The sequence below is a fragment of the Erythranthe guttata genome, chromosome 8, assembly GCF_056151865.1.
Source record: "Erythranthe guttata isolate IM_541 chromosome 8, IM_541, whole genome shotgun sequence".
NCBI classification, from domain to species: Eukaryota; Viridiplantae; Streptophyta; class Magnoliopsida; order Lamiales; family Phrymaceae; genus Erythranthe; species Erythranthe guttata.
The window spans coordinates 3,916,511-3,931,967 of record NC_142540.1 but is presented as its reverse complement, the minus strand read 5'-3'; the positions used below and the strand labels follow the sequence as shown (position 1 = coordinate 3,931,967).

Below are 15,457 nucleotides of genomic sequence, written 5' to 3'. Positions count from 1 at the left end.
CCTTTACGATTTTAGTGTAAAGGGTTGAAAATTTGATTTTTTTTTGCCTATGAGGCGGTTTTAGGCGGTCAAACTCGGTGGCAAAAATCGGTCAATTTTTTTTTTTTTTTTTAGTTAATTCAAACTAAAAGTTGGAATTTTAATAAAAAAATATGAGTTTATGTTTTATTTTGTTTATGTTAACTGTTATTGTTAAAAAACTAATGATGTATGCTAGATATGTTCAACAACAAATGTAAATTAAAAAAAGATGTCTTCTTATTTATATTTTATAGGGGCTACATGTCAAACACCCTTCATTGGGATTTTAATTTTTAATAAATTCTTTATTTAAAAATGATATTTGAGATAAATCCAATGGGCCTAAAAAACCATATATGCCCCTACTAATTATTAATTAGTATAATTATTTAATTTTAAAAAAATTATACCCATAATCTACACCCAAATCTTCTTCAAAAATTATTCCCCTCATCACGCCATTCAGTTTTTTTTCCCTTGCACCAAAGGAAAAAAAAAATTGTAATTTTTCCCTTTTTTTTTTTATTTTTTATTTTTTATTTTGTTTAATGATTTTCTTTATTTAGATTTAAAATAAAATTTTGTAATTTTTTTTTTTTTTATTTTCCGTTTTTTATTTTTTATTATTTTTTTTCTTTTTTTTATTTTTCATGTTTTTTATTTTAATTTGAAAAAATGGTTTTATTTTAATTTTCGTTTTTTCATTGTTTTTCTTTTTTCTTGATTTCGAATTTTTAATTTTTTTTTTAATTTTCTTTCCGGTTTTTTAAATAAAAACCACTCTATATAAACATGAAAACCACTATGTAAACTTGAAAACCACTATGTATAACAACTATGTCAACATAAAAACCACTCTGTACAAAAATTATTGAAAACCACTATAATTTGTGTACATATTTTTATAGTGGTTTATGTAAAATATTGAAAACCATTATAAAAATCTGTACATAATTATTGAAAACCACTCCACCTTTCCCGTCATTAGTTTCTTCTCTGAGGCTAATACGCAGACTTCAAACCTCGTATTGCTCAATCAATCCAACGCAACCTTTTGGGAAAACTTTTGTAATCCCACGGACACGATTGGTGATTGGCCAAGAGCTTCGGGTAGAAACAATAATAATGATTTCACTCTCCTGACAAAGGGGCAGACCGAGAACCGAAGAATCTGAGACCGCGCGACGTCCTTGACTTGCAACGAAGTTCACTATACTATATAACAGGAGAACAATAACAAACATATAAGATTTAATTCAAGAAAATATAATGGAAAGTCCGATTCTACAATGTGCTACTGCATAAGAAGAGATTAATATTGACAACTATGATAAAGAATTAGAATTGGTGTCTCTTCAATTTGGAACAATCAATTACTGAAAGGAGATATTAATATAATTAATTTTTATTTTTATTCATATTTTCTCCCTACTTCTCCAATTATTATAAACGCATAACAAAAAAATATTATGAAACCAACTAAACTTTGCGGTGAAAAAATGAAGTCGACGATCCACATACCTTCTTCGGTGAATCACGCCACTAAATATTGAGAACGATGGAGGGACGCACAGATCTTCATACCCGAGGATGAGGACATCGGTAAGGGTGTGGTCTCCGATGAAAAGGGGTGGTCGTCCGGTGGGGCCGCCAGGGTGTGGGTGTGGTCGTTCGGTGGGGGCTGCGAGGGTGTGGGTGTGGGTTGTGGAGAGAAGAGAAAAGAGAGAGACGGCTACGGGTTAGGAGAGTTTAATGAGATCGATAATGAGAGAAGAGATGAAACGGCCGCTACTATTAAAATAAGAGAGAGAAGAGAAATATGTAGAAAAAGGAAAGATTGAGAACGTAGATTGTATAGGGTTAGGTGAAGGGTATAAAAGTGAATTAAATTATTTATGATTAATTAAAAGATATTTTGGATTTATATTAAAAAGGGGAAAAAGAATTGGACCTCTCTTAATTGGACAATGCATATGAGGGGTGTTTGTGAAATAATTCCTATTTTATAAGGATATTTATGTATTATAATCTTATTATTATTAAACTTTTATCATGTTATTATGTTATTAGGATATATACATGATGGTGATATAACCGTGTTTAAATATCTTTTTATATACGATTTGAGTATTTATAAATAATATCTAGAAATATATTATATTAAATTTTAAAAACTGATTTATTTCCAATTTATTATCGATTAATCGTGGATTGGTGTCTGACCGCCTCCGACCCGATTACCGCTTTTTACAACCTTGTTGACACATAATTATATGCACAAGTTGTAACGATTAACTGTTTTTCTTCTATTTAAAAAAGATCCCTCTTATTTGGATAATTACAACCGGCAACTATGTATTTTGTTTTTACGGAAAACCCCATTATTAAATAGGTAAATTTGAAACCGTAAAAATGAATGTACAAGTCAATACATAGTAGACAGTGATTGTAATTACTCAAACATGAGAGGATTATTTTGGTAATTTCAAATTATCTTGACCGTAAGTTACCCTAGAATTAATGAACATAAAGATTATACAATTTTATAATAATTTATTTTATAATTCAAGCTTTTTTACCCTTTTTCCTTTCTTTCTTCCATGTTCTTTTTATTCTTTTTACGCCTTAATTTGAAAAAGTAAAAGTAAAATATCATTTAAACGTAAAATATCAATTTAAATTAAAATTAATTTCAATTACAGAGTTCAGAAAATGATGAACTTCAAGTTTGATATTTTTCAATCATCAAATTTTTAAAAAAGAAAATAAGCAAAAAAAAAGAACAAAAAAAAGAGAAAAACAAAATTGATACTCATGTTGCTCCTACAGATTTTAGCCACGTGTCACTCAGGTATGGCGACGAGCACAGGCCGCCACGCTCTCCTCAACAACCGCTGCCGGAGAGTCGCCGACAGCGGCCGCAGCGAGCGGGCGACGCCTCTCCTCAAATCGCCGCCCGACGGCAGCAGCATTTCCCTCACATTCTCCGAAAGCCTCTCCCCCAACGCCGGAGGCGACGACACGAACAAATCCTTGAGCTTCCGGCTTACCATCAACTCCTTACTCTTCTCCGGCGACCTCTCCTCGTCGCCGCCGCCGCCGCACCTCCTCCGATCTGGCGACGCGTCGCCGCAGCGAGGAGGCAGCCTCCTCCTACTCCCCCCTCCGGCGCGGCTGAGCAGCATCCGCAGCGTTCGCCTCCGGCGGAGGTAAATTACTGGACTGGCGGTGGGGCTTCTGGTTGGGCTGGCGGCAACTGCGCACTGAGTCGCTAACAGCTTGAATTTCTGCAGAGTTGCCATTTTTGTATCAGATGATTTCTGGTTTTTACGGAGAATCCAATTTAGGTCGATGGATTCAATAAAAATAGAGAAAAGGGGGTAACAATTTAATAATAGTTTTATTTCAAGGGGTAAGAAATAAATAAATGAACAAATAATAGTTTAATTTAAGGGGTGAAGAGAGAGAAAAAGAGTAAAGAGAAATTTGGGCATCTTGTGAGGAGGAGTGGTCATGGAATTGTTCTTTGCTTCTCTCTTTATTGTGTTGTGTGCTTTTTTGGAATATGTGAAAAGCAATTCTACAAGTATGGAAGTGAGTGAGGTACAAATTACAAATTAGATAAACTTTTGAGTGGGAATATTTTTTTATTATTTACAATATAATTTTATTTCCCTTCTAGTAATTCAATTGAAGAAAATCATTCTTGGCCATGTGGGAAACTAGTCGTTATTAGTTAAATAATTGGAATTTTATTTGATATTTTGTGTCTGAATAACTTATCTGGTCGATCTGCAAACTGCAAATATTATCTTATTATAACTTATCTTGCATTTTTTGAAACTTCTTTGTTGGACATCTTGAGTCGATAAAATAGTTCGATTTTTTCATTAGATTGTTTCATTTTATCTTGACTAATTTTATTTTTTTTACCGACCAAAGAAGGGCTTAATGTTTGTTTAGAAAATACATTCTTTTTTTTCCATTTCTCTAAAAAAATAAAATAAAGAAAAAAGATGAGAGAGAGAGAGAGAGACAAGAGAGAGAAAGGCAGACGCTAGTGGAAGTGGAATAATAATTCAGAAGTGTGTCTTTTTAGGCTTCAATAGTTCAATTCAATCCCACTTTTCTTTTCTTACTCACACGTCTCGATACATATCAATTTTAAAATAATATTTTCTCTCAATATAAATATTAAAATACTTATTAATAAGGTAAAATAAATTTATATAAAAATAGGTAGTTAAATGTTCACAGGTAGGTAATCTCCATGTAATATGTACATTCCCTCAGAATTCTGTTGTCAAAAACCAGTGTAATTTCTACACACAAATAAACATTGCAAAATACATTAATTAAACACCATCAAATTTCTCTCACAACTCAAAGACAATGTAATATAATTTACCTTCACCCACTAGAATTCGGCGTGGACCCACCACCCGATTTCTCGATCGAACCAGGCGGGCCCACATCACCGTCCACTAATATATCCACAATATCAACCCTATGTGAATTCATATCTTCATTCTTGATCCCTCTCAAAGCCTCGACCACTTCTTCCATCGAAGGCCTCGTTTCTCTGTCCTGCTGCAAGCACCGGAAAGCCAATTCCGAAACCAGCGTAGCCATTCTCCTCACTGTAACATTCGTCTCGAACCCAATACTCGAATCAACCAACTCATGCAATGCACGATTCTGAATCTTGTTGACCGCCATATTGGCCAAGTTAATATCGTGCCTGTGCCTATTTGTATCCACCGCTTGTAACGAAGATATAAGCTCGATCAAAACAACCCCAAAACTATACACGTCGCTCTTTTCGGTCAGCTGGTAGCACTGGTAGTACTCAGGGTCCACATAGCCAGGTGTCCCTTGTGGAGCGGTCGATACATGAGTGACATCATTCGGGAATAACCTCGAAAGACCAAAATCAGCAACTTTTACGTGGAAATCATTGTCTAAAAGGATGTTGTTGGTTTTCACGTCTCGGTGAATGACGTCTGATATGTGGAGGTAAGATAGCGCTTCGGCTGTTTCAATGGCGATGTTGAGGCGAACGGGCCATGACAGTAGACCTGACCCGGCCCGTTTTCCGTGGAGGTGGTCGGCTACGGTTCCGTTGGGTATGTACTCGTAGACGAGAAGTAATTCTCTGCTTCGCCTGGATGTGCAACCGAATAGGACTACGAGGTTTTTGTGGCGTAGGCGGGTGAGGATCTCGACCTCGTTCATGAACTGCTCCACGCGCTTGAAGTTGTTCTCGTATAGGCGTTTCACGGCTACTATACGACCGTCGGACAAAACCCCTGTTTGAATATAGTACGTGTACGTAAGTATATATACGGTAGAGAGTCGATTCTAAGATAAGATTAGCCATTTTTTCCACAATATAGAGAGTCGGCCCAGAAAGTTATCGGTCTAACCAAACATCCAATAAAGTCGAACGACCTAATTAATCATGGTAAACCCTAGCAACCAACCGGCGCCTAAATATAGGAAATGATAGATAAGCAGGGCTTGTATTTATTCTTACCATAATAAACGGTGCCAAATCCACCATCTCCGAGCTCTCGAGAAGGATTAAAACTATCGGTAGCTGCTTCGAGATCTTCGTAACTGAAAACCTGCACACCAAAATACGCACTGCCCCTACCAAGATCGGATTTCGAAGACGGATAAGAAGGGACACTTGTACTGAAATTAGTTGAAAGAGTTGTCGAGAGAGGTTTGCTACTCGACGGATTTGTAATTTCCTTGCTCGTAGCTTCGGTTGATCGAGACGCAAGGCGTTGATGGCGCTGCTTACTCCGTTGCCTGCAGTAGAAAATTAACCATCCGAGTCCGACACCAGCAAGAACTGCACCACCTATCGGAAGCCCTGAATTTGTCGACGGTAATTATTAAGAGGGTAAGTTTTTCGATTCTCGAGATAATTCGTTCGATTTGGAGAATATATATACATATGAACGATTATCGTACCAATTTTCAACTTCGAGCCATTATTACCTGCAGTAGCCAAACGGTACGAACGTGTTAGTTCGTGTGATAAGAGAGTAAATGCCACCACAATGTACCATACTAAAAAGAGTGTGCATTACATACACGGTAAGTAATTAGAGATCGAACTAAAAACACAAGTATAAATTCGATCGATATATACTTATATATATAATCGAGAACTTATCACATTCGACATCCGCAAATTACCTTCGGTAGCATTTGGGCTACCTTCAGGGGGGGGTGCCAAAGCGAAAGGACAAGGCCTATCGCCGCAAACGCAAACGAGTTGACCCGTAACCGAGTCAAACCCGCATTCGCCACCCAACCTACCACACTCGGAGCACAATCTTCGGAAAGGAACCGTGTAATTCACACTAAACCCCTGCATTAACGCTTCCCCGAGGCTAAGCCTCAAACTCGTGAGCCGATCGCCGGCATCCCTCAAAATCGGGACACCTATGCTTTCGCTGCAGTGTATGATATTCAGAACCGGGTCACGGGGAACCGGCCCGATCAAATGGTATGCGTCGGTGAAATTGAGACCGGCGGAATTACAGGTGGAGAGGTTGTACGGTTTGAAAGTCATGGCGGAGGTGTTGCAGCCGTAGAACAAGGTGAGGTCCTCGTTTAGGGTTTCGTCGGAGGAGAAGAGGGTGGCGTTGAGGGTGGTGTTGCGGAATCCCGACGGGCTGGTGTTGTTGTATAGGTCGGAGCGGGAGAGGACGAGGGTGTTTTGGGTTTGATCGAGTTGCAGGACGCGGTAGGTGAGCGAGAGGTGAGTCAACTCGGTGACGGCGTCGTTCCGGCAGGTGAGCGCCAGGTCTGGGTGGCCGCAGTGGGAGGGGCGGTCGCCGCCGGTGAAGGGGTAGGTGATGTTGGTGATCGAGCCGCATGAGAAGGTGCGGTTGCAGTTGGGGTAGGTGGTGGTGGTTGGTTGGGAGTACGCCGCCGGGAGGAGGGCGGCGGCGGTGGTGAGTGCGATGAAGAGAGAGAAAATAGAGGTTGGCATTGTTTTAGAGTGATGAGTGAGAAGCCATTTTCGTTTTTGTTAGTTTTGTTTGTTTGACGAATATTTGAACGTTGGAGCTGCCTTTGGTTGACCGGGAAATTGGTACATAATAATTTGTCTGCCTATTTTTATGTTTTATTATGGTAACGATTATATAATTAATAAGTTTTATGGTGTAATAAAACTAACTAGATTAGTGAAAGATTATTCTAGGATTAATGATTCAATTATTTGCTTACAAAGATGGGGATTAGGTAAACCTGTGTTTAAAATAATGGTGAAGAGAGAAGTTACATTGTAGCTATTATCTTATATATAAAAGAAAGAAACGCTAGGGCAACCTTCAGAAACCCTAATGTCATATTTGTAATTTTTTTTTATTATTTTCATTTTTTTTATCAAATTTATCTCCTAAATATTATTTTTGTTTTTTATTAGATTTTTATCTCCTAAATATTATTTTCGATTTGTATTAGATTTTTATCTCCTAAAAATTATTTTCGATTTTTATCAAATTTTTATCTCCTAAATATTATTTTAAATACTATTTTCGATTTGTATCAATTTTTTATATCCAAAATATTATTTTTATTATTATTTTCGAATTTTATCAAATTGATATCTCATAAATATAATTTTAAATATTATTTTCAATGTTTAGCATATTTTTATCTCCTAAATATTATTTTAAATATTGTTTTCGATTTTTATCAAATTTTTATCTCCTAAATATTATTTTCGAATTTTATCAAATTTATATCTCCTAAATATTATTTTAAATATTGTTTTCGAGTATCTTACATATAAAAGAAAGAAACGCTAGGGCAACTCAAGAAACCCTAATGTCATATTTGTAATATTTTCTTATATATAAAAGAAAGAAACGCTAGGGCAACCCTAAGAAACCTTAATGTCATATTTGTAATTTTTTTTTATTATTTTCGATTTTTATCAAATTTATATCCTAAATATTATTTTAAATATTATTTTAGATTTTTATCTCCTAAATAATATTTTTGATTTGTATCAGATTTTTATCTCCCAAATATTATATTCGATTTTTATCAAATTTTTATTTCCTAAATATTATTTTAAATATTATTTTTGATTTGTATCAATTTGTTATCTCCTAAATATTATTTTAATTATTATTTTCGAATTTTATAAAATTTATATCTCCTAAATATAATTTTAAATATTATTTTCGATTTTTAGCAGATTTTTATACTTTAAATATTATTTTCGATTTTTATCTCCTAAATATTATTTTAAATATTATTTTCGAATTTCATCAAATTTATATCTCCTAAATATTATTTTAAATATTGTTTTCGATTTTTATAAAAAATTATCTCCTAAATATTATTTTTCATTTTTTATCAAATTTTTGTCTCCTAAATATTATTTTCGATTTTGATCAAATTTTTATCTCCTAAATATTATTTTAACTAATATTTTTGATTTTTATCATATTTGTATCTCCTAAATATTATTATAATTATTATTTTCGTATTTTATCAACTTTTATTTCGTTATTATTATTTTAAATATTATTTTCGATTTTTATCAAATTTTTATCTCTTGAATATTTTTTTAAATACTATTTTCGATTTTTATCAGATTTTTATCTCCTAAATATTATTTTTCGATTTTTTTATCTATTTTTTATCTCCTAAATATTTATTTTAAATATTATTTTCGATTTTCATCAAATTTTTATCTCCTAAATATTATTTTCGATTTTTATCAGATTTTTATCTCATAAATATTATTTTCGATTTCTATCAATTTTTATGCCCGGACCAGCCAAATCACTCATATTTTATGCACAAGCAATTAAATCTCCTAAATATTATTTTATCTCCTAATTTTCAGCCATAAACATCTGAACACTAAATATTATTTTTTGATGATAAAAATACTAATTATCGTATTCCCAAAGATGGACGATTCCCAAAGACTTCCCTTAAGACTCTTAACACTTTCAACTTCTCTCTTCCACTTCAGCACGTTTGTGTTTGCTATTCTTATTTATATCCACCTCTGCAACATTTGAATTTTATTTCTTCATCCTACCTAAGGCTTCTTCTTTTGGTAACCCGACTTTAGAATTTTTGTCTTATTTTCTTCTTCATCCTATTGACTGTGTGGTAATTAGTTTGCATCTTTTTCCATCATGGCTTATAGGTAATTTCATTTTGTTAAATTATGTGTTTCATTAATTTATACCAAAGATTTCAAATTTTGTGTATAACAATTATTTCCTTTTAGATGTTATTGGACATGTTATAGAAATGGATGATTGGAGAGAACTAAGCAAAAATGGGCGGAGCCACAAGCTATTGGAGGTCGGCCTTCAAGACATATTGTTTGTATGGATATTTAATTTATTGTTTATATTTATTTTGTTTCTTAATTTTCCAAAATAATTGTTAATTCAATTGACAATACAGGACCAAAACGAGGCAGTGAAGAAGAGTTTAATTACGATGCAAGATGTATAGATGGCCTTTTACGTTGGTATGTTGTCGATAGTTTAGTTTTGATTAGGTTAAGTAAGTTATTAAATCTAATTACTTTTAAACTCAACATGAAAGACATAGTTGATGATTTTGTTTTTGGTTCAATTTTTCAATCTAATGGTATTAGTTGATTCAATTTTGCTTGGAAAATTATTCAACAGTAAAGTTATTTGTTTTGTTTTTTTGTTTGTTGTGTAGTATACTTAGTAATGTTCCACTGATGAATTATTAATGAATGATTATAACAATATTTTGATCATATGAAACATCAAACGTTTGTTTATATTCTTACAACATCAAAACAGTGTAATTTGTTGCCCCGTACATCGCACGGGGACAATTACTAGTTTTTATTAATTAGGTAGAAATATAGAATAATATTGCAAATTATAATTTAATTACTTTAGTGACCAAATTGATCTGCACAAAAAGGAATTATAATGTGATCTATTGACTTCATAGCCCATAAACTTTGACTTACTATAATTTGGAGAATCATAGTCCAATTTTTATTTAAATTAATCTCTTATTATGAACATTTTTTTTTATAATTTAATTTAATTTTTGCAAACCCGAAGATTTCGTGATCAAAGCCCTAGAAAATTAGGATCAGGGCACTGTTACCGGAGAATCTCCGACCAGTACCCTCTCCGGCGAGAAATCGGAACTACAGCAACGTACTAGAAAAAAACGAAGAAACAGAAACGAGGAATGAGTTACACGTACCGTTCCCTCCACCAGGTGGAGTACTATCGTTGCTGCAGCTGCTACCGCTACGCCCGTCGCTGCAGTAGCAAACAAAAGACGCCGCATCCCGATTGTACCCGCACGCGCCGCCGGATGTGGCACATGCATCGCAGTTGTCGTTCTCCGCCGACCACCGGATCGAGAATCCACTCGCAAGAGCAGACTGCAGTAATGTTGTCGATGTGGTCTCCATCACTCCCAAATCCCGCGCCGCAGTTTGATTCACCGGAACAGAGATACTATAACTGCACGTGACCCCAACTCCGAGCGCCGACGCATCCCTCGTAAGAAACCAACTCCAGCTGTTTGCCCCATTCACATCGCAATTGAACTGATTGGGAAACATTGGAGGATTCAGCGGCGACTGATTCAGGCCACAGCCGTAGTGCAGAGTAATATTCTGATCATTCGCATCCGAATAAAAATCGAAGAGGGTGAAATTTAAGGTTGTGTTGAAGAGAAATTGTGGACAAATGTTGTTCCAAAGATCTCCTCTCGAGACCCTAACAGTTTGCGTGGAGTTGTTAAAATCGAAGACTCGATACGAATACGATATCGGTGGCATGTTGAGCAAGGGGATATCGCCCCCACAGTTGAGCTCGAATCCCGGATAGCCGCAGGCAGGGGGCCGGTCGCCCCCCCAGAAGGGATACGCTAATTCAGTGTTGCTACTGCCACACCGAAACGGCTGCCTGCAGGTTTCATACTGCGCATCGTTTTGACATAGACAGGGTTGTATTCCTAGGAATACAACGAGGCTTGTCAGGATTAAGGGGAGGATTCTCGGTTCGTTTTTTCGCTCCATTTTTTTTCGGGGATGGAGGGGGAAAGAGTTATGATGATGTTTGGAGAAAGATACGATCGTATTTGGGTTGAATTAGTGTGTTACCGGACTTCGTGTTTAACGTGTGACATACGGGAGAGAATGACTTAGGAATTGGAAAAAGGTTGCTACTTTGTGGAATTTTTTTCAACAAATGGAAGCTTCTGTTGGAATGGAGCAGCAAGACTTGTTCCAAGTTAAATTCTTCTGAATAAGGATTAGGAAATTGAATGGATGGTAGCTAAGTTGAGTTTAGTCAAAATTAACCAGCTTAATTAGGTGGGTAATATTAGTGCTTTTCAAGACTTCAAACAAGTCAATAAAAGTAGATAGCTACCTGTATTTTTAGTATTATTATCAATTGATTACATGTATCTCAATTAAGTTAGATAATCCCAGTTTCTTAATTATTTACTTTAAAATAAAATGTGTCTACTAAGAATCACTATATATATACTTACCCGGCTGTGATCTATTGGCTGGTGAAGCTCCACTAGCCATTGAACACTTGTCAGAAACGTACGGCGGATCACGGCAAAAACAAGTCGTTCGATTCGCTTCGAGATCATACCCACAACGACCCCCCGACTCGGTACAATTACTGCAACTTTTGCTACTAATCTTCCACCTAATCACAAAACCCCGTCGGACAATTTCTTCCAACCGGGTCGTGTTCGTGGGTCCCACGCCCCAGTTTCCAGTTACGTCCACCGGAACCACAACACTTGAATTACAATTAACCGGGGCCCGCATTCCAAGAATTACATAAACGCCACCGTACTCGGAGTTCCCGCAAGAAGTAAGGCTTATTAAGCCAGGAAGATTCGACCGAGGACAGCCGAACAAGAACGTGAAATTCGTGTAGGCAGCACCATAGTCGAAGAGAGTGTAGTCCAGAGTGGCGTTAGTAACTTCTTGCAGGCAGGTTCGTTCCATGATATCCTCTCTCACAACCCTCATAGTTTGTGAGGTTTGGTGAATTTCGAGCACTCGATACTTTGAGTTCATGATATCTATGGTGGTTGCGTTGTTTCGATCATCACAGTCGAGGACTAAACTCGGATGGCCGCAATAGGGCGGGTCGCGGGACCCACGAAAAGGGTACCCGATTCTAGTGATTGTGTTTCCACAGCTAAAGGTGTTGTTGACGCAGGTTCGGTAAAAATCTTCTTGATTTGTGGATACATTAGTGGATTGGTAAAAAATAATCAAGAATTCAATGATGAATATGAGATGGAGGTGGGGAAATAGCCATGAAAAGATTTGGGAATTCATGAAGGAAGATTTGTAGTTTGGCTGGTGATACAGATCAAGATTCTTGATTAGTATATTTGTTAATGAGATAATGAAGATTAACTAATGGAGTTTAACTTTGAAAGAAACACGTTTTCTCTTGCAATTGAAGTTAGTGGGTACTCACATTGCACTTAATACATAGGAAAATAATGGGTAACCAACTTAAACTTGAGAGCACTTAATTTCGGCATAGAAAATACTACTAGTACACGACGATGACGGTTTGTTGAGCGTTTTCTACCTAACTAAACAAATGAAGATTGTTATCGTTTTTACGTTTAATCCCTCGTAAGTTTAATCAATTGGCAATTTACGTTGTCTTTACAATTTTTCGGGCAGGGGATCCACCATTGTTGGTTGGGAGTTAGTAAGTGATGTTTGATTGAGATTTTCAGTCTTGATGCACCTTACCTTTGGGGGTGTTTTGGACTTTTCACAACATCATCGTATGCATTACGAATACGTCTTATATACGATGGTGTATGTCGGAATCGAACATGATGGTTTGGGTAAATCATGAAAATGTGGTGAAAAAAAAAAACACTAATTTATCTCAAAAAATAAACCACAGCACTTTCGCTAAAAAAAATAACAATAACCTCCAAGTTAAGCTTCATATGATTTTTATTTCAAAAACTATTTCTATTTCTCCAAAAAATTGAATCTAGATATATTATTATTATATAATACCCTATTCTTCTCAACTAAAGGTGTAAATGAGCTGAGCCGGCTCATGAACTCGATGAGCTGGTTCGAGAAAAGCTCGAGACTCGACTCGACTTGAGTTCGAGCTCACCAAATTTGACTCGAGCTCGAGCTCGACTCATGTAGACCCCTATTCTCAACCAACTACACCCCAACTCCCAAGTATTAATGCAGAAACACCAAAGAAAAGTGACGTCACACAATTTTAACGTGTTCATATTTTGTTGCATGAGAGATATGCATTCGCCATGACTCATGTTCTATGCAATTTCGTCAAATGACAATCTGATGTCGTATGTATTTAATATTTAGCTATTTTTCTTATACATGATAACAATATATAATTTTTTTATATTTTTATAATTTTTTATATAATTTTTTTTTAATGTTAAAAAAAAAAAGAAACAAAGAAAAAAAGAAAAATACAAGTACATGTGTACGTGCGTACCTGTACCTGATTCTGATGCTGCGGGTGCTACCACCGTCGTGGATGCTAGAGGGCTGTAATTTTCGGCAACAGCCACCGCGCCGGCAACACATGTTTCCGACTTCGCCACCGACTCATCGGGACAAAAGCAAACGAACTGCTTCCGCGCAACGTCGTACCCGCACCTCCCACCGGAACTCCGGCACTCACCGCACGCTCCGCCGCCTTCCACCACCTTGAACCGCACCTCAAACCCCTGTTCCACCACCTCCTTCACATCGCTGAAATTCGCCAGAGACGCATAGCTCACCGGAACCACGACGCTGACGTGGCACATCCCGGGAAGCTGCATCGTCCCAAACTCCACATACCCATTTCTCTCCGCTACCCCCTTCACCGGGCAGTCGAATTGGTTCGGCACCGGTAAAACCAGCGCCGGGCAACCGTACAGAAACGTCAGATTCACGTATCCGCCGCCGGCGAAATCGAAAAGCCCAAAATCCAGAGACGAGTTTTTGAATTCATGTTGGCAGAAGCTCCGCGAGAGATCGTTTCTGGAGATCCTGATTATTTGAGTTTCTGGATTCAACTCCAAAACACGATACTCTACGCCGTTCATCTTTATTTTGGTGGTTGTGGCATTTTCACAGTCAAGTTGTAGGCGCGGGTAGCCGCATTCCTCCCGTCTATCGCCGCCCCAAAACGGGTAGCCGATTCCGGTGAGTTCACCGCAGTTGAACAGATCTCTGCATCTCGTTTGCGTTTCGTTTTGGAAACATGAAATTGGAGGAAGATTAAGGATTGAAAATGGCAGAATTATGCCGAGCAAAATCAGTGTGAAACTTTTTGTAGTTGAGAAGTACAGTAGTTTCATTTTTCATGCCCTCCTCCCCTATTTAGAATTTTAGATACATAGTGTGACATTTATATATATGACAAAATAAAAATAAATGAATTTACATATGAGACTTATTATTAGATTTTAACGACAAATTACGGTCATCCCTGGTTATGGTCAAATTACGAAAATCTCCACTTATGTTTGGGTAATTACAGCCACCCCTCAACTATGTATTTTCTTACGAAAAGACCCTTCTATAGGTAAATTTAGGGATGTTATTTCTGTAGAACCGAACCGAAATTTTGATACGTCAAAATTTCATACTGTTTACCGAACTAAATATGTGATTTGTTTTGCTAAATAATCAAATTATCCAAACAAGAGGGTTTTTTCCTTCATAATTTGGCCATACCCAGGGGTGGCAGTAATTTGCCCTAGATTTTAATCATAAAAAGAAAAATAATTATAGCTCGGTTTTGAATTATATCATAGTATATAGCTCGATTTCGAATTACTCGAGCTTAAAGATTAAAACTATAGTGACGTATAAACAAAAATAAATATTAAATTTTCAAATACTGATTTATGATCACATGATTCACATCACTATTAATTGAAGATTGTTAAGAGTTGGCAACACTAGAGTCAGGATTTTAAGTTTTGGGAGATCGAATGCATTAAAACTTTTATAAGTGGGACTGATATTATCAATTATACATGATTTTCTTTTAAATTTCTACATAAAATATAGGAACTCGAGAATTGTTGGGGGCCAATGCCCCCCTTTGAACCCTATACTACTCCACCAATGATTGGTTGACTCCAGCACCGATTGGTCGACAGGAAAGATGAAAGAAAATGTCAATCTTGTTTGACTTTTTAGGCTTGTTCATTAATGGAGCAGCCTCTGTTCTAGTTGAGTATTTAATAAAGTGGAGGCGATTTTGTTTTCAATTATTAGAGCTATTAACTAATTATTATGATACTATATATCATTAAGTCGTCAACTATACCTCGTACTACAATTACCAGATATCTTACTCAAAAAAAAAAAAAAAAAAAA

The 15,457-nt window shown here is 36.3% G+C and overlaps 5 protein-coding genes across 5 annotated transcripts; all 5 read right to left on the bottom strand.

Moving 5' to 3' along the window:
• Window positions 1-2,676: 2,676 nt before the first annotated feature.
• Window positions 2,677-3,601, bottom strand: LOC105975283 (uncharacterized). The gene has a single exon (XM_013000466.2). It carries the CDS (start codon window positions 3,321-3,323, stop codon window positions 2,865-2,867), a length of 459 nt encoding a protein of 152 aa, XP_012855920.2. The 5' UTR covers window positions 3,324-3,601; the 3' UTR covers window positions 2,677-2,864.
• Window positions 3,602-4,231: 630 nt separating this feature from the next.
• On the bottom strand, window positions 4,232-7,147 carry LOC105975272 (Protein kinase superfamily protein). The gene is made up of 4 exons (XM_088821706.1): window positions 6,232-7,147; window positions 6,004-6,030; window positions 5,558-5,902; window positions 4,232-5,330 (listed from the first exon to the last, which is right to left on the bottom strand). The coding sequence occupies exons 1-4, from the start codon at window positions 7,031-7,033 to the stop codon at window positions 4,432-4,434; spliced, it is 2,073 nt and encodes a 690-aa protein (XP_088677832.1). The 5' UTR covers window positions 7,034-7,147; the 3' UTR covers window positions 4,232-4,431.
• A 2,952-nt stretch (window positions 7,148-10,099) lies between these two features.
• Window positions 10,100-11,254, bottom strand: LOC105975262 (LEAF RUST 10 DISEASE-RESISTANCE LOCUS RECEPTOR-LIKE PROTEIN KINASE-like 2.7). The gene has a single exon (XM_013000444.2). It carries the CDS (start codon window positions 11,105-11,107, stop codon window positions 10,223-10,225), a length of 885 nt encoding a protein of 294 aa, XP_012855898.2. The 5' UTR covers window positions 11,108-11,254; the 3' UTR covers window positions 10,100-10,222.
• A 203-nt stretch (window positions 11,255-11,457) lies between these two features.
• Window positions 11,458-12,528, bottom strand: LOC105975254 (LEAF RUST 10 DISEASE-RESISTANCE LOCUS RECEPTOR-LIKE PROTEIN KINASE-like 2.4). The gene has a single exon (XM_088821708.1). The coding sequence runs from the start codon at window positions 12,398-12,400 to the stop codon at window positions 11,561-11,563; it is 840 nt and encodes a 279-aa protein (XP_088677834.1). The 5' UTR covers window positions 12,401-12,528; the 3' UTR covers window positions 11,458-11,560.
• Window positions 12,529-13,308: 780 nt separating this feature from the next.
• On the bottom strand, window positions 13,309-14,434 carry LOC105974128 (LEAF RUST 10 DISEASE-RESISTANCE LOCUS RECEPTOR-LIKE PROTEIN KINASE-like 1.3). Its single transcript, XM_012999197.2, has one exon. The coding sequence runs from the start codon at window positions 14,425-14,427 to the stop codon at window positions 13,435-13,437; it is 993 nt and encodes a 330-aa protein (XP_012854651.2). The 5' UTR covers window positions 14,428-14,434; the 3' UTR covers window positions 13,309-13,434.
• Between the last annotated feature and the right edge of the window lie 1,023 nt (window positions 14,435-15,457).

Coding starts and splice junctions, on each gene's coding strand:
- LOC105974128 (XM_012999197.2), bottom strand. CDS start 14,427: ATGAAACTACTGTACTTCTCAACTACAAAAAGTTTCACACTGATTTTG.
- LOC105975283 (XM_013000466.2), bottom strand. CDS start 3,323: ATGGCAACTCTGCAGAAATTCAAGCTGTTAGCGACTCAGTGCGCAGTT.
- LOC105975272 (XM_088821706.1), bottom strand. CDS start 7,033: ATGCCAACCTCTATTTTCTCTCTCTTCATCGCACTCACCACCGCCGCC. Junction 5,903..6,003: donor TGGCTCGAAGTTGAAAATTG/GTACGATAATCG, acceptor CGACAAATTCAG/GGCTTCCGATAGGTGGTGCA. Junction 5,331..5,557: donor ATTTGGCACCGTTTATTATG/GTAAGAATAAAT, acceptor ATATTCAAACAG/GGGTTTTGTCCGACGGTCGT.
- LOC105975262 (XM_013000444.2), bottom strand. CDS start 11,107: ATGGAGCGAAAAAACGAACCGAGAATCCTCCCCTTAATCCTGACAAGC.
- LOC105975254 (XM_088821708.1), bottom strand. CDS start 12,400: ATGAATTCCCAAATCTTTTCATGGCTATTTCCCCACCTCCATCTCATA.